Source organism: Nicotiana sylvestris, chromosome 9, assembly GCF_000393655.2.
Source record: "Nicotiana sylvestris chromosome 9, ASM39365v2, whole genome shotgun sequence".
Classification (NCBI taxonomy): Eukaryota; Viridiplantae; Streptophyta; class Magnoliopsida; order Solanales; family Solanaceae; genus Nicotiana; species Nicotiana sylvestris.
The window spans coordinates 147,548,302-147,562,183 of record NC_091065.1 but is presented as its reverse complement, the minus strand read 5'-3'; the positions used below and the strand labels follow the sequence as shown (position 1 = coordinate 147,562,183).

Below are 13,882 nucleotides of genomic sequence, written 5' to 3'. Positions count from 1 at the left end.
CAAATCTTCTCATCGATATTGGCATAAATTGAACACCCTTACCCTTCCATTCCGATGCATCTCTATGCCTTTCAACAAACCTCTCCGTAATCTGTTTGAATGTCATCCGGACCATGGCAGTGACAAGCAATCCACGTGCAGACTTCAATAAGCCATTGAATGATTCTGATACATTTGTAGTCAGAGCTCCCCATCGTCTGCCACCATAAGCATGCAATGTCCATTTGTGAAGCTCATGTCCTATCAGCCAATTATATTCTCTTTCGTCTAACTGCCGGATCGCTTCCATGCGCCTCATGAATTTGAACTGCTGGTGCTCAGTTGCAGCCATCCACATTAAATCATGTAAGGCATTGTCGGGATATTTCTTCTGAAAATTGGCCTTCAAATGCCTCATAAGTAACGGTGGTATGCACAGGGTTCCTGCCATTCGGGCAAATGCCATACAGAACTTAAAATACCACCGTGCTGATCAGATATTATAAAAATACCTGAACGCTATTTGACAACGTGCTGCTTCAAGTAGTTCAAAAAAAGCGTCCACGTCTCTTCGCTTTCATTGGCACAAATGGCAAAAGCTAGTGCAAATATTTGTCCGTTGGCATCTACTGCAACTGCGATCAAAAGCTTAATATCATACTTTCCAAAGACATGAGTAATGTCTATGGAAATTACCGGACGACAATGCACAAAACAATAAATTGCTGGTTTAAATGACCAGAACACATAATTAAAAATAGATTCCGGTATTTTCGGACTCCACTCATGCCTCCATTCAACAACAGTCCTGGGGTTAACGTATTTCAGTGTGTCCATGTACCTGGGTAGAGATGAAAATGACTTATCTCAGTCACCATAAATATTTCAAATGCACGTTTCGCCCGAGATATGCCTTTCTTTTGGTTATAGTACACCTATATTCCTGGTGGACGGATGTAATACACTCTTTGATCTTGTACCTAATGGATACTTCCAAGCGTGGAATCAAGACAAGAGAAATCAAGTCTACATCCAAGTTGAAGTGATTCTGATTGAATGTGTCCATTTCATATCTGTGGGTGCCAATATATTTACCCATTTTCCACAACCCTATTTCCTTCTTGATCGCACACAACATCTAGTTACAACCCATAAAATGTCTACGACATACAGCCTTGTATACCTCCGGAGTTGACTTCCTTACCGTTATCTCACGACACTCTCTTACGCTGTATATTTTTACAGCCTTGGTTAAACGAGCTTTATTGGGAAAATACATGCCCTTTGCCAGCACCGTTGATCTTGACTCATCTCACATTGCTGACCGAAATTCGTCAGCATCCCTTGTGAGGGCATCCACATCTGGCATACTTGGCAAATTATCAAGTAGGGAATATTCCGCTCATGAAACGGTACGTGGGACTCGTACACTCTTGGTCTAACGGGAGGTGGAAGAGCATGCTCCCTCGTCAGCTCAGGTTTGACATTCACTTCCTCCTCATCATCACCCTCGTCAGGGAAGGGTGTGTCATCTCCAGGCTCATCAACATTATTTTCATAATCACTATTATCTTCCTGACTCTGCGCATCTTCCAGATCACGAGTAAATACGTCGTCTACGGGCAATTGAGTGAGGTCAGGACCATCAAGTTGCTCGTTTTCACTGCACAAAAAGAACAAAATGATAAGCTACTCAAATTGATAAATATTTTACATATGCTATATCACTTCACTTGCAAGTCGTACTACGTTGACATTCCATGATGCACATTTTCCTGTTGGTGATGACTCCCGGATAGACCACCGTGATCCAACATGCCAGAACTACGCATATTCCAACTAGGCGTGAGGTCATAACTTGTAAAATTCATATCCGAACGGTAACCCCTGTGGAAAATATGAGTGTTAATACAAATTCAATTCAACAAAAAAATAAACATCATAACAGAAAGGAAATTGAAGTTTACGAGTCGTCTTATGGATTATGTAAAGTAGGAGAGAAATTATTTCCTCGCTCCTCGTTCGCCCGCGGAGATAAGTTAAGATCCGGCCAAACTCTTTCAGCCGGAACATGTTAGGCTAAAATTGCTCCAGAATAACCACCCGAGACTGGGGGTTATCCCTGGTTTGCGCAATTTCATTATTGCCAACGTCTTCAGCCTTGACGTACATTTCCAACAATTTTATTACAATAAATTCTCTGTATTCATCCGGAATCCGCAAAAAATCTATAAGAGTTTCATCATCTTCGATGTTAAACTCAGAATAATAAGCAAACCCCTGCGGAGTCACAGAATACGGAAATCTACCGGTTACTTTAAGGTTCACCGAACGTTTCCTCACACTCATTTTTTTACGTAACAACGATACCAATTTATCGCACTCCGTTGTAAGCGGCAATTTAACATGACACTGTGGAGATGAACTATACCTCACAGAGTTATTCTCCATTACAATCTCACCCCCTTCCCCCCAATATAATGAAACCCTTATTTTTGGCTCTTCAGACATTATAGAAAATTGCTTGATAACAAGAAGAAAAGTTTGAACGGAAGTTAGAATATTTTTTGAATGGATTTTCATAAAATTCTAACGCCTTTAAATAAAGCAATGTCAGGGGGGCTGGATTTTTTGATGTATAGCGCGGTATTACACTGGGCTATACCCATTTGAATTATTGTTAAGTCAGTTAACCGCAGGAGAGTTATTGGTGGGCCCACAAACATATATAGCGCGGTATTATACCACGCTATATATATTTGAATTACAGTTATGTCAGTTAAATGCAGGAGACTAATTGGTAGGCCCACAAACAGGTATAACGCGTTATAATACCGCGCTATATATAATACTGTATTGTACCGCGTTATTATACCGCGCTATACTTCAACTGCAGAAATACCGTTGACGTATAGCACGATATAATACTGCGTTATATATAGAAAAGTATCTTTTTTTAGGCAATTAAAACGTATTTTAAGTCCAAAAACTTGATATTTAGGGTTCGGACTCTTCACTTCTTTGACAATAATTCAAAATGGTTGAATCAATGCAGCTGCTGAATACTGACTGGTCGGTACTGTCACCTGTGAATATTTTGACTAAAATGAATAAGCACGTGATTTCACATGTCAAGAAAGGACAAAAACGTATCTTAGTGTCGTGGAACTTATATCTTAATGTAATCGCCCTAAATAAAAGAGTGCTACAGCCTATTTGGACAAGATGCAAAAATCTTATTTTTCTCGAAAGTATTTTGGTAAGAAATAATTTGTATTTGGTTAATTAATTTGAAAAGTATTTTTGAGCACCAATTAATATTTGATCAATCTTTTAAAAATTACTTCTAAGTGTATTTTTCTCAAAAGCGTTTTTGGAGAGAAACTGCTTTTTTCTGCTTCTCCAAAATTGTTTCTGCTTCTCCTCAAAAATATTTTTTTTCGAAAAGATTGGCCAAACACTTCAACTTTGAAAAAGAAAAGCATTTTTTTATTAAAAAAGATGCTTCTAAGATTGGAGAAGCTTGGCCAAATAAGTTATTAGTAGGTGTTTGGACATTAAAAAAATGTTAGGTTTGAAAAAAAATAATTAAAGTTAAGTTGAAAAAGGTATTTGAAAATTAAAATTATATTTGGACATGTATTTCATTTCAAAAAATATCGCAGTCTTTTTAGAGTAAAATATTGTTTAGTTGAAAAAGAGAAAAAAAAACTTTTTTAAGCTCCCGTTTGGAAATAGATCTTTTTTTTACCTTTTTCAATTAAAAAAACTAAAGATATTGTTTGTTCATGAAATTTGATTAGTTTTTGAAAGACTTTGAAGACAAATTTAAGTTCCAAAAACTTGTTTGGACTAGTTTTTGGGTGAAAATTTATCTTCACAAAACTTCAACTTATTTTTCAAATAAATTATGTCCAAATACAACTTCAACTTTCAATAATTATTTTTTAACACAACTTCAAAACTCGTTTGCTCAAGTTTTAACCAAATCTATGTCCTTAGTTTGAATCTCATCTTCAATTTTTTTTTGAAACGCACTAAAAATTCAATCAAATGTATAACCGAAGAATATTTTCAAGATGACTTCCGGAAAAAACAATATATGGACAAACAACTCCTATATCTAATACCACCAGCTTTTGTGGTCCTGGTGAAACTTTCTCCGCAACCAATATTTATACCAAGCTAACATATGCAACACTTATTTTTTTTTTATACATTTACTATTTAATCATGGTTAAGTGATATGTATCCCAACTTTAATTTTGAATTGCAAATGTTAAATGGCTGGTTTTCTGAACATCTCCCTGATTAAACTATGTATTCTCATCTAAATTTTTAACTGCTAAACCTTAATTGCTTGGTTTGATGTGAATACCTCTCATAAAGATAATCAGATTTGTGTATGCTCCATGTCCTATATATACTGACTAAACAAAATTTTGCATAAGTCACTGATTTAAACTTGGGAGATGAAGCATTATAATTTGAATTATTCACGTAATATGACACCCAAGAATGGGACTAGCTCGTCAAGAACAAAGAAAAACAAGTCCTTTGGAAGGCAGAAAACGTAGCTAGTTTTGAAACGACAAGACCTCGTGCACATCCAAATAAACAACTGAAGCACACACTCTGATGTGAAATACATATATTAGTTTATGAGCCCTGTGGCATGGGAATGTGTGCTGAAACACCAACTTAGATTTTGCGTATCTACCAATTTATCACTGTCTCGCCCATAAAATCTTTGATCTACCAAGCTGGCACCTAACTGGACCGGCACCCCAGCCTTGCACTGATACAGAAGCATGAGTGATTTATCCAGACTTTCGAATGTATACCTATTTTTACTTGCTTTTGGATGCGTGCGCGCACGCGCACTCAGATATAATATATATGGTTCGATCAGAGGCAGTTGGAACTTGCAACATGGAGCATAAATATACAAGTAAAAAATCATTAAAACTTTAACAAATTTAAATTTGAATCCATAATTAAAATTTTGAATCCGCCTCTAAATTCAACCAAAAAAATATTAGATTCTATCAAACCCGGAAATTCATAGTTGGATCTGACACTCGTTAGCTTCTCCTTGTGTATGCTCCACGTCCTATATATACCTAATCTTATTGTCATAAATCTTTCATCAACTAGCTTTTTAGTTGTGCTCTCTTTCAGCTACTACCATTCTTGCCCTCCACCTGCTTGCTTTCACCATGGCTTTTAGGCCTATGCCACTTCTCTTTGCCTTTTTGCTTCTCATCGCTTCTAGTGTATGTCTATTCAACACTTGTTCATTTCTATAACTACAAAAGATACTTACATACTTTACTATGCTTAGATCCATAAGATTAAATACAACATAGAATATGAACTGTAGGAGTCTTATCCTACATTTTGCATTTTATATATATTGCTAAGCATGACTGAGCATTTTACATTATTCGCCATAAAAGAAGTTTGTTCTTAAATTCATTCTCATGATTAACACATTTTAACTAGTGCACATTTATGAAGAGTACTAAGATTTTTTTCTGTGTATCCAAAAATAAAGCTTAGTTCAGAAAAGTGACGTTAGTTCATGAACCTTTTATTCCTTTTGGTTGCAGAATGGAGATAGCAACACTGCCCCTGGTGCTTCCCCACATGATAAGATATCGAGCCCCCCACCACCACTCAATGCATCCTCTCCAACCACTCCATACCCACCCACCCAGGTGACTCCTCCTCCTCCTCCACCGCCAGCAAAGGCACCATCACCGCCACCTCCAGTCAAGCTACTACCATCCCCATCTCCGGCGGTCAAGCAACCACCACCAGCCAAGAAACCACCAGTCCCTACTCCCCCCGTCTCACCACCAAAGAACACAGCAGGTATAAGGCATTTATATAAGAGTTTGAGTCCTATCTTTACTTTCTTTCCTGCATTTGTCCCTGCTTTCTTATGTCTAGTACTTAGACAAATTTGACTTTCTTTGTATTTATAATAGAAAACTATTTATACGATCTTATGCATTGAAGTCAGGCAATAGAAACATAGTCACTCTATCTCCATTTAAAAAAAAGGAAATAGAAAGAAAAGTAAAAAGAAAAAGGACCGGAATCTATACATTGAATCACAATTTTTTTGAACCGTATGCATCAAAAGATACTTGTAAGGTTCCCATCTATACATTGAATCACAATTTTTTTTTGAACCCTATGCATCAAAAGATACTTGTAAGGTTCCTAAGGGATATAATATTTCCCTAATCAAACGGCCTTATTGAAAGATTATATTTTTAGGCCAAAAGGTTGATAACGAGATCTGGAATCTTATTGGTCATATAGTATATTTCAATATCGAGAATGAGATCAAAGATGTGTATCAACTAGGTCAGAAATAAGCATCGGGCAAACTCTTCTTTCGTCTAAGACAACGATTTTTATTAGCAGTAGCAAAGAAGGGAACTCCATATAAGTTACACGCAAATCACTTATAAGGTAATTATAAGGAAAACCCTATAATAAACATTAACTGGTAACCTGATACAATGGTAACTAACTTAAATTCTTTCTATAATTAATCTTCAAGTGATCTCTGGAATGTCCTTCTTTGGTAACAAGTTTTTCTATATATGTATGTGCAGACTGTGTTCCCCTATGCCAGGTGAGGTGCAAGTTGCATTCGAGGCAGAATGTATGCCTAAGAGCATGCGCTACTTGTTGTTTAAGATGCAAATGTGTTCCGCCAGGCCAATATGGGAACCTAGACAAATGTGGCAAATGTTATGCTAGTATGACCACCCGCGGTGGCAGGCGCAAGTGCCCATGAAAATTGAGATTGAAGCTCTAAGATGGATTATATAGGAACTGTTGCATGACTTTGCATATGTGAATTGTAATAGTTGACTAGCACCAGTAATAATTTTCAGATGAGATTTTGATAAACAAATGCCCTACTTGACACAATGACTGGCTGGGTCATTTCATTCCATGTCATCCCTTTGCTTCAGAAGTTTAACACTAATGTATTATGAGATTAGTGCAGTTTTATTATATCTGCTTTTCCTATTTTACTTTCTCCTTTTTCTTCCTTGTGTAAGTAAGAAGAGCAGCTAGTAGCTCTTACTGATTAGGGTCTCCACAGAATATGCTATTTTTAGGGTGAAAGTTGAATAAAACGCTACCTTCTAACTCTATAAGCTCTGGATAAAAAGAAAGTAGCAAAAAGGCTCTCTGGTGGGTTTATGCAAGTTTGTCAAGCTTTTTTATATACAAGGCAAGATAACTCTTGCGATGCTCGTTTAGGGAGCAGTACAAGTAATCGATGATGTGAAAAACGCAGTTTAAGTAACCATAGCAAATGCACAAGTTTACTGTAACAACCCGCCGGTCGTTTCATGAGTTACCACTCCGTTTTCCCCATTTTTACTTCTTTATGTCTTGTTCAGCTATATTATGTGGCATCGGGTTGGTCGATTCGGGTTCGGAGTGGTCTTGTGGAGGATTGAGACACTTAGTCTCTCAATTTGGCCATTTAGTTGGAAAAGTCAACCGGAAGTTGATTTGTGAGTAAACTATCTCGGAATTTAGTTTTTATGATTCAGATAGCTTCGTGAGGTGATTTGGTACTTAGGAGCGTGTTCGGAATGTAATCTGGAGGCCCGTGGTAGATTTAGGTTTGAATTGGCGAAATTAGAATTTTGGCGCTTTCCGGTTGGTAATGGAAATTTTGATATCGGGGTTGTAATGGAATTCCAAAAATTGGAGTAGGTCCATTGTGTCATTTGTGACGTTTGTGCGAAATTTCAGGTCATTCGGAGGTGGTTTAATAGACTTTCTAATAGTTTGCGGGATTCGGAAGTTTTTTGGAATCCTTAGGCTTGAATCCGAGGGTGTTTTGACGATTCAATGTTGTCTTGAGTGTTCCGAGGATTGGTACAAGTTTGAATAGTGTTATATGACTTGTTCGTACTTTTGGTTGAGGTCTCGGGGGCCTCGGGATGATTTCAGATGGTTATCAGGAAGTTGGAAGTTAGAGTTTGCAGCTGAAGAGTTCCTGTCATAACCGCACCTGCGGATTGGGGCCCGCAGAAGCGTGGAAAGGGCCGCAGATGCGGCCAAGGTTGTGAAGGGCAGGAGCAGCAGATGCGGAGTGCTGAGCGCACCTGCGATGGCGCAGGTGCGGGTATTTGAGCGCATATGCGATTTTTGGGCGGATAAGTGACTTCCGCAGGTGCGCACCTGGGACTGCAGGTGCGAGTAATAAGGCCGCAGGTGCGGTATCGCCGGGCAAAACATATAAATAGATGCCTTCGCGAATTTTTTCTAAGTTTCTCCATTTTTGAAGACGGGAAGAGAGCTAGGGCGGTGATTTTTCAAGGGAATCAAAGGTTTTCAGTTGGGTAAGCTACTTAAGCTTTATTACTTGTGTTTATGACCATTTTTCTATTGCCTAATCATGGTATTAGTGGAGAATTAGGGAGGAAAGTTGGGAGATTAGGACTTGAAATTGGAGACTTAGATTTAGGGATTTGAGGGCTCATTTGTAGTCGAATTTTGGTGTATTTGGTATGTATGAACTCGTAAGAGTGTAAGGATTCTAGTTTTGTGAATTTTATCGGAATCCGAGACGTGGGCCCAGGGGTCGGGTTTGACCAATTTCGGGACTTTTGAGTTAAATTGATAATTTTCGTATGGGTTTCACTCCTTTAGCGTATATTGATGGTTATGTACTGATTTTGGTTAGATTCGGGGCATTTGGAGGTTGAATTGAGAGGCAAGGGCGTCGCGGGCTAGAGTTTGGCTTGGCTTGAGGTAAGTAACGCCTCCAAACTTGGTTCTAAGGGTTCGAAACCCCGAACTATGTGTTCTATGATTACTATTGAGATGACGCAAATGCCAAGTGACGGGCGTGTAGGCATGCACCGTGAAAATTGCGGCCTGGGTCATTCCATGGCATCGCTTAGGGACTCTTTCATGCTGATATTTGTGTTGTATTTACGTGATTAAGTTAATGAGCTACAAATCATGCTAATTATCATGTTAAGGCTTCACGCCAACCCTGTTGAGACCCGAGAGGTCGTTTCTTGCTGTCATGCCATTAACTTCATTAATATTATGTACTCAGTCCCGTTCATGCATATTATATCATGCCTAAGTCTCGATTATTGCTATTTGACATATCATATCATTGTTCGGGCTAGTATCATGACATTTTTGGGCTCGTGTGTGTGACTGGAGAGAGTAATGACTGAGTGAGGCCGACAACATGATATTGAGTGATAGTATGGGATCGGGCCGCACGCCGCAGCGAGATATTAATCAATCATGCCTTCGTTGGCTTGATATAGCGCTTGGGCTAAGAGAAGCCCCTCCAGAGTCTTTACACCCCAGTGAGCGCGGTTGATGATATTGAGGGATGGATCTTCCCTGGACATGGACCTTGTCCGAATTATTGATATCTGGAGATGGATCTTCTCCACAGGGCTGGATTGGCCTTCCTCGGTACTGGATGACTGCGGTCAATGATGTATATATATATATATATATTCCGGGATGGATCTTACCTGGGCCGGATGGCCATATACAGTACCGAGTGGTTGAGCACTTGTGAGTGGAGGTATTATACGTAACATTGATCATGCTATCTGTGCATTGGCACTTGGAGGTTCCTGAGCTTTATACTATGTACTGTTCATACTATGTTTAATCACTGTTGAAAATTTACTTGAACTGCAAACATGTCTACTTTTCTGTACAATTAAATGTTACTACCTGCAGAGGTTTGGTTCGTCACTACCGTCAGTCCATAGTTTGGACTTGTTACTTACTGAGTTGGTGTACTCACGTTATCTCCTGCACCCTTGTGTGCAAATCCAAGTGTTTCGGGCTACGATAGCGGTTGCCGATCACATCGGTTGAAGACTTTCCTTGGAGATTGCGAGGTAGCTGTCTGGCGATCGCAGTCCCGCCTTCTCCATCCTTATCTTCCTTTTTAGCGCATATTGATGGCTACTCTCAGACTGTATTAGTCTTGTTTTATTTCGAACCATTGCAGTATGTTGCTCATGACTAGTGACACCCGTGGTCGGGCTTATATTTCTTTTCGCTTGTTTTGATTTCTACTTTAACTTTTATTGGAATTCTGTTAAAAATATGATTTTCTTAAGTTTTAACTTGGAATATGGAGTAAATGGATAATAGTTGGCTGGCCTAGTATCACGATAGGCGCCATCACGACCAGGTCAGTTTTTGGGTCGTGACATTTACTATAAGAGTTTTAATTTCACTACACACGGATAGAGATGTAGGTTTCTTACACCATCATGTTGACCTGCAAATACAACAACAAATAACTTTTCATCCTATATACAAATGCTTGTTTCTTTTATTTTTTACCCTCCCCAAGAGTTTTCCACTTTGCTCCTTTGGGGACTCGAACCTGCAACCTTAGTGTCGGAGGTGGAGGGTCCTTTACCACTTAAGCAACTCTCTCGTCTAAACAACTTTGCTTGACCAGGCAAACATGGCCCTCTAGCTTCGGCCTCCAATTTGATTTGCACTCTTATGTTTAGCTGTGAGAGCGCGAGTAAGAGCACTCACACCCTATACGCATCAGCAGATGAGTTGCTTCTCATTGTCATCTCCTTTCTCTCTGTCCTTAAAATCCAAGCTTCTCAAACTGTTTGACATTCCTAGATTCGCATGTTAGCCTTGCTGTATCTGTGGCCTTATTAATCAGTTATTTGTACTGCATCTGACTTCATCATTAGTGGATGCCTTGTCAAATTGCTTTTGATGTACTTATGCTTTTTGCTTACTAGTTACTATTATGCATATGGATATTCTAATCAAAATGTGTACTCATGCCTTTTGCTCTAACAAATGTATACACGAAAGACATATGAACTCACATACACATCAATCTTAGAAGTATAACATCTGGTTACGTTTTAGAGCAACAATGCCCACCTACTTTAAAAGGAAGATGTAACATGTAAATGAAAAGATTCAGAAATACCTGTTATTTGTCAAAACCAGTTTCATGATGACTCCAAGTCCAAGTAGAACTATTATATCTATTGCAGTAATATAAGCATTATAAAATCTTTTTCAATTGGCATCCTCTGCAAAGAGTCACACCATTGTTAATCTGAGGGGAAAAGTAAAAGAAAGAGGCAAACACATTTCAGAAGTATCACAATAGTGGCTGCAGCAAGCTCTTGAGAAAAGTACAAAATGCTAGAGTACTCTATTCCTAGTAAAGCTTAATTTTAAGTCCGTAAAAATCAAACCTCCATAGCAGTACCAAATATCAGTATCTCGGTGTAGCTTCAATGTCTAGTAATAACAAGTCGAGATCAGCTCTGCTTAAAAAAGAAATACCTCTTTCAAGTAGTTAGATAGTGAGAAGGCTTTGCTCTATTCTTGTTCTCTTTCATTGTTGATCCACGAGGATGATTGAATCTAAACTCAGGAGTTCATTTTGCCTCTAGTTAGCAGTAAATACATACTATTACAGACCCTTCAAGAAACTAACAAAGAGAAAAGAGCATTATATGTTCCAATTTTTCACAACCAGAGGAAAGCTGATCAACTCAACATCAATCACAGCTAACTAAACAGAGCGGATGTAAACCACAAAAGATTCACAGAAGAAGCCTTATTCACACAAGAAATGAAGAATACAATCTGGTATTCAAGGATGGCCAAACAATAGTAGAAGACAATGGGCTCATGTTAAAAACATTTTCCCAAAACCATAACACACTGTTCAAAATCTTTTCTTTACAATTTCAACAATCAAGAAACCGATATTTACTTTGTCAAATCCACACATTGTCTCAAAAGACACCACAAGCAAACCTAAAATCCATTTTGTGAATGGAAAACCTTGCCTAGTTACAATTTCATGTCCAGAAAAAAAAGCACTTAATACCCAATTAAGGGAAGAAAACTATGCAGAATTTGTATCACCATCAGAATTAAGCAACTCCTCCCAGTCAATTTCTTCCTCCTCTTCGTCTTTCTCCCTCAACACCTGCAATATCTTCCTAACTTTATCCTTGGCTTTCTCACCTTCCAAAATTTCCTCAAGTGTTATCAACAAGTCTTCTGCAGCAGCCTCTTTTGCCAATCCTTTAAACCTAAGTCCACCATGACTTAGTCCATATAATGCAGTAACACAACTCTCACGAATAGATTCTGCATCAAACTCTCCCTGTCTCAACATACCCACAAAACACTCCACAGCACCCCCATCAAGCATAGATCCTCTCCCCTCTAAACTCGCTGCCATGTTACACAATATTGACAGAATTCGTCCCGTCATATGACCTGTTCTCACCATGCCTAATAGCGACTGAACCGCCCCGAGTTTCACCAACTTAGCCCTGTTACTCTGAACCAAAGAAAGATGATACAGTGCCAAAGCCGAATCATGCCGCATCCGTTCTGACTCAGAACGGAGAGAGTGAAGCAGAGGAGGCAGTGCCCCCAAAACCCCAATTGCAGTTTTGTTCTGATCATCTAAAGCTAAACTGAAAAGTGCACCTGCAGCATGTTCTTGCGATTCAGGGAATCCTCCTTTTAACACGTCAATTAACGGCGGAACAATTCCAGAACGAACAATCTTCACCTTGTTTCCATTTTCTAAGGAAAGGTTCACTAGCGCTGCTATGGAATTCACCTGTACTGAAGCATATCTCGAGGAGATGACAGAACGGAGAGCTGAGAGCAAACGAGGAGTGCAGAGCTGAAAACGGGTTTCTTCCCGGGTCCGGGTCAGCTTTCTAAGTGAGATCACAGCTTCTTCTTGTTCAAACACGTGGGAGCTCTTCAGTTTGACGATGAGTTCATCTTCTTCACACGACTTGGGGTTTGTGGGGTCCATTTCTGAGGACGATGCTGAAGAGTAACAGCAGGGTCGAGTTAGAGCAGTTGTGGGTCCACTCGTAGGAGTCACAGACTCCTCAGAAGTAGTAGAAATTTGACGATTCAACAGTGTTACAGACTCAATGAACCGGTTCATAACATCACAATTCTTGGTATTATTGGTGTTTTGGGTAGCCATTAACGTACGGACGAGATTTTCAGCAGAGAGGAAATCGAGGGGTATAGGAGGATCGATATGGGAAGAAGAGCACCAGTTGAGAATGGTGGATTTGAGGGCGCGATTAGGGATGATAGTGGAGAAATTGGGAATAGAATTATCAGGTAAAATGGGGGTGAAAGAGAGGGATTTACAGGCAAGAACACAGTGACGTTCGAAGGTATGGCCTGAAGAGACAATTATAGGATCAGCCATAAGAGAACCAGAAATTGGACAGATGAATTCCATTGGAGGGTGTTTTACTTTTATTGGAGATTTGTGGAAGGAGATTCTCCATCTTTGCTTTCCACTTCCCATTTTGATGTTGCAGAAATGGACTCGTTAATGAAATTTGAGTCTAACTGAATCCTCCATAGGTTGAGAGATGTGTTTGAGTTAGAGGAGAAAAGGAAACATGATATGAAATTTCAGTATGGTAGAATGGTCAGGGAAAAGGCAAAAGGAATTGAAGAGTGAAGCTGCTAATCATTCAACTAAAGTGCCAATTCTTAACTTGATTACTTTGTAATTTTATTTCTCTTCTCTTTCTTCTTATTATTTAAAAAAACTTTATTTCATTTTCAACGGGGAAGGCTCTTAAAGGGTTGTTCGATGGAGTAGCTAGTTGCACCACAATGAAAAAACTGAAAAGGGCCAAATATACTCTTGTACTATCACAAAAAATTTAAATATAATTTTCGTTATATTTTGAGTCCAAATATATCACGTCGTTATAATATTGGTTCAAATATAGCCCTTTTCCGTTAAGTTTATCCAAAGTTGTGATGACCCGATAGGTCATTTTCAGTTTTAGCCTTTATTTCT

At 38.9% G+C, this 13,882-nt stretch overlaps 2 protein-coding genes across 2 annotated transcripts; one reads left to right on the top strand and one right to left on the bottom strand.

Moving 5' to 3' along the window:
• The first annotated feature begins 5,123 nt into the window (after positions 1–5,123).
• Positions 5,124–7,020, top strand: LOC104223861 (gibberellin-regulated protein 14-like). Its single transcript, XM_009775376.2, has 3 exons — positions 5,124–5,255; positions 5,592–5,856; positions 6,612–7,020. Exons 1-3 carry the CDS (start codon positions 5,199–5,201, stop codon positions 6,794–6,796), a joined length of 507 nt encoding a protein of 168 aa, XP_009773678.1. The 5' UTR covers positions 5,124–5,198; the 3' UTR covers positions 6,797–7,020.
• A 4,625-nt stretch (positions 7,021–11,645) lies between these two features.
• On the bottom strand, positions 11,646–13,592 carry LOC104223860 (U-box domain-containing protein 40-like). The gene has a single exon (XM_009775375.2). It carries the CDS (start codon positions 13,373–13,375, stop codon positions 11,924–11,926), a length of 1,452 nt encoding a protein of 483 aa, XP_009773677.1. The 5' UTR covers positions 13,376–13,592; the 3' UTR covers positions 11,646–11,923.
• Between the last annotated feature and the right edge of the window lie 290 nt (positions 13,593–13,882).

What these genes read in the sequence shown, in the direction of transcription:
- LOC104223861 (XM_009775376.2), top strand. Translation starts at nt 5,199, where the DNA reads ATGGCTTTTAGGCCTATGCCACTTCTCTTTGCCTTTTTGCTTCTCATC. An exon ending in TGCTTCTCATCGCTTCTAGT is followed by an intron (nt 5,256 to 5,591) that starts GTATGTCTATTC and finishes TTTTGGTTGCAG; the next exon opens with AATGGAGATAGCAACACTGC. An exon ending in ACCACCAAAGAACACAGCAG is followed by an intron (nt 5,857 to 6,611) that starts GTATAAGGCATT and finishes ATGTATGTGCAG; the next exon opens with ACTGTGTTCCCCTATGCCAG.
- LOC104223860 (XM_009775375.2), bottom strand. Translation starts at nt 13,375, where the DNA reads ATGGGAAGTGGAAAGCAAAGATGGAGAATCTCCTTCCACAAATCTCCA.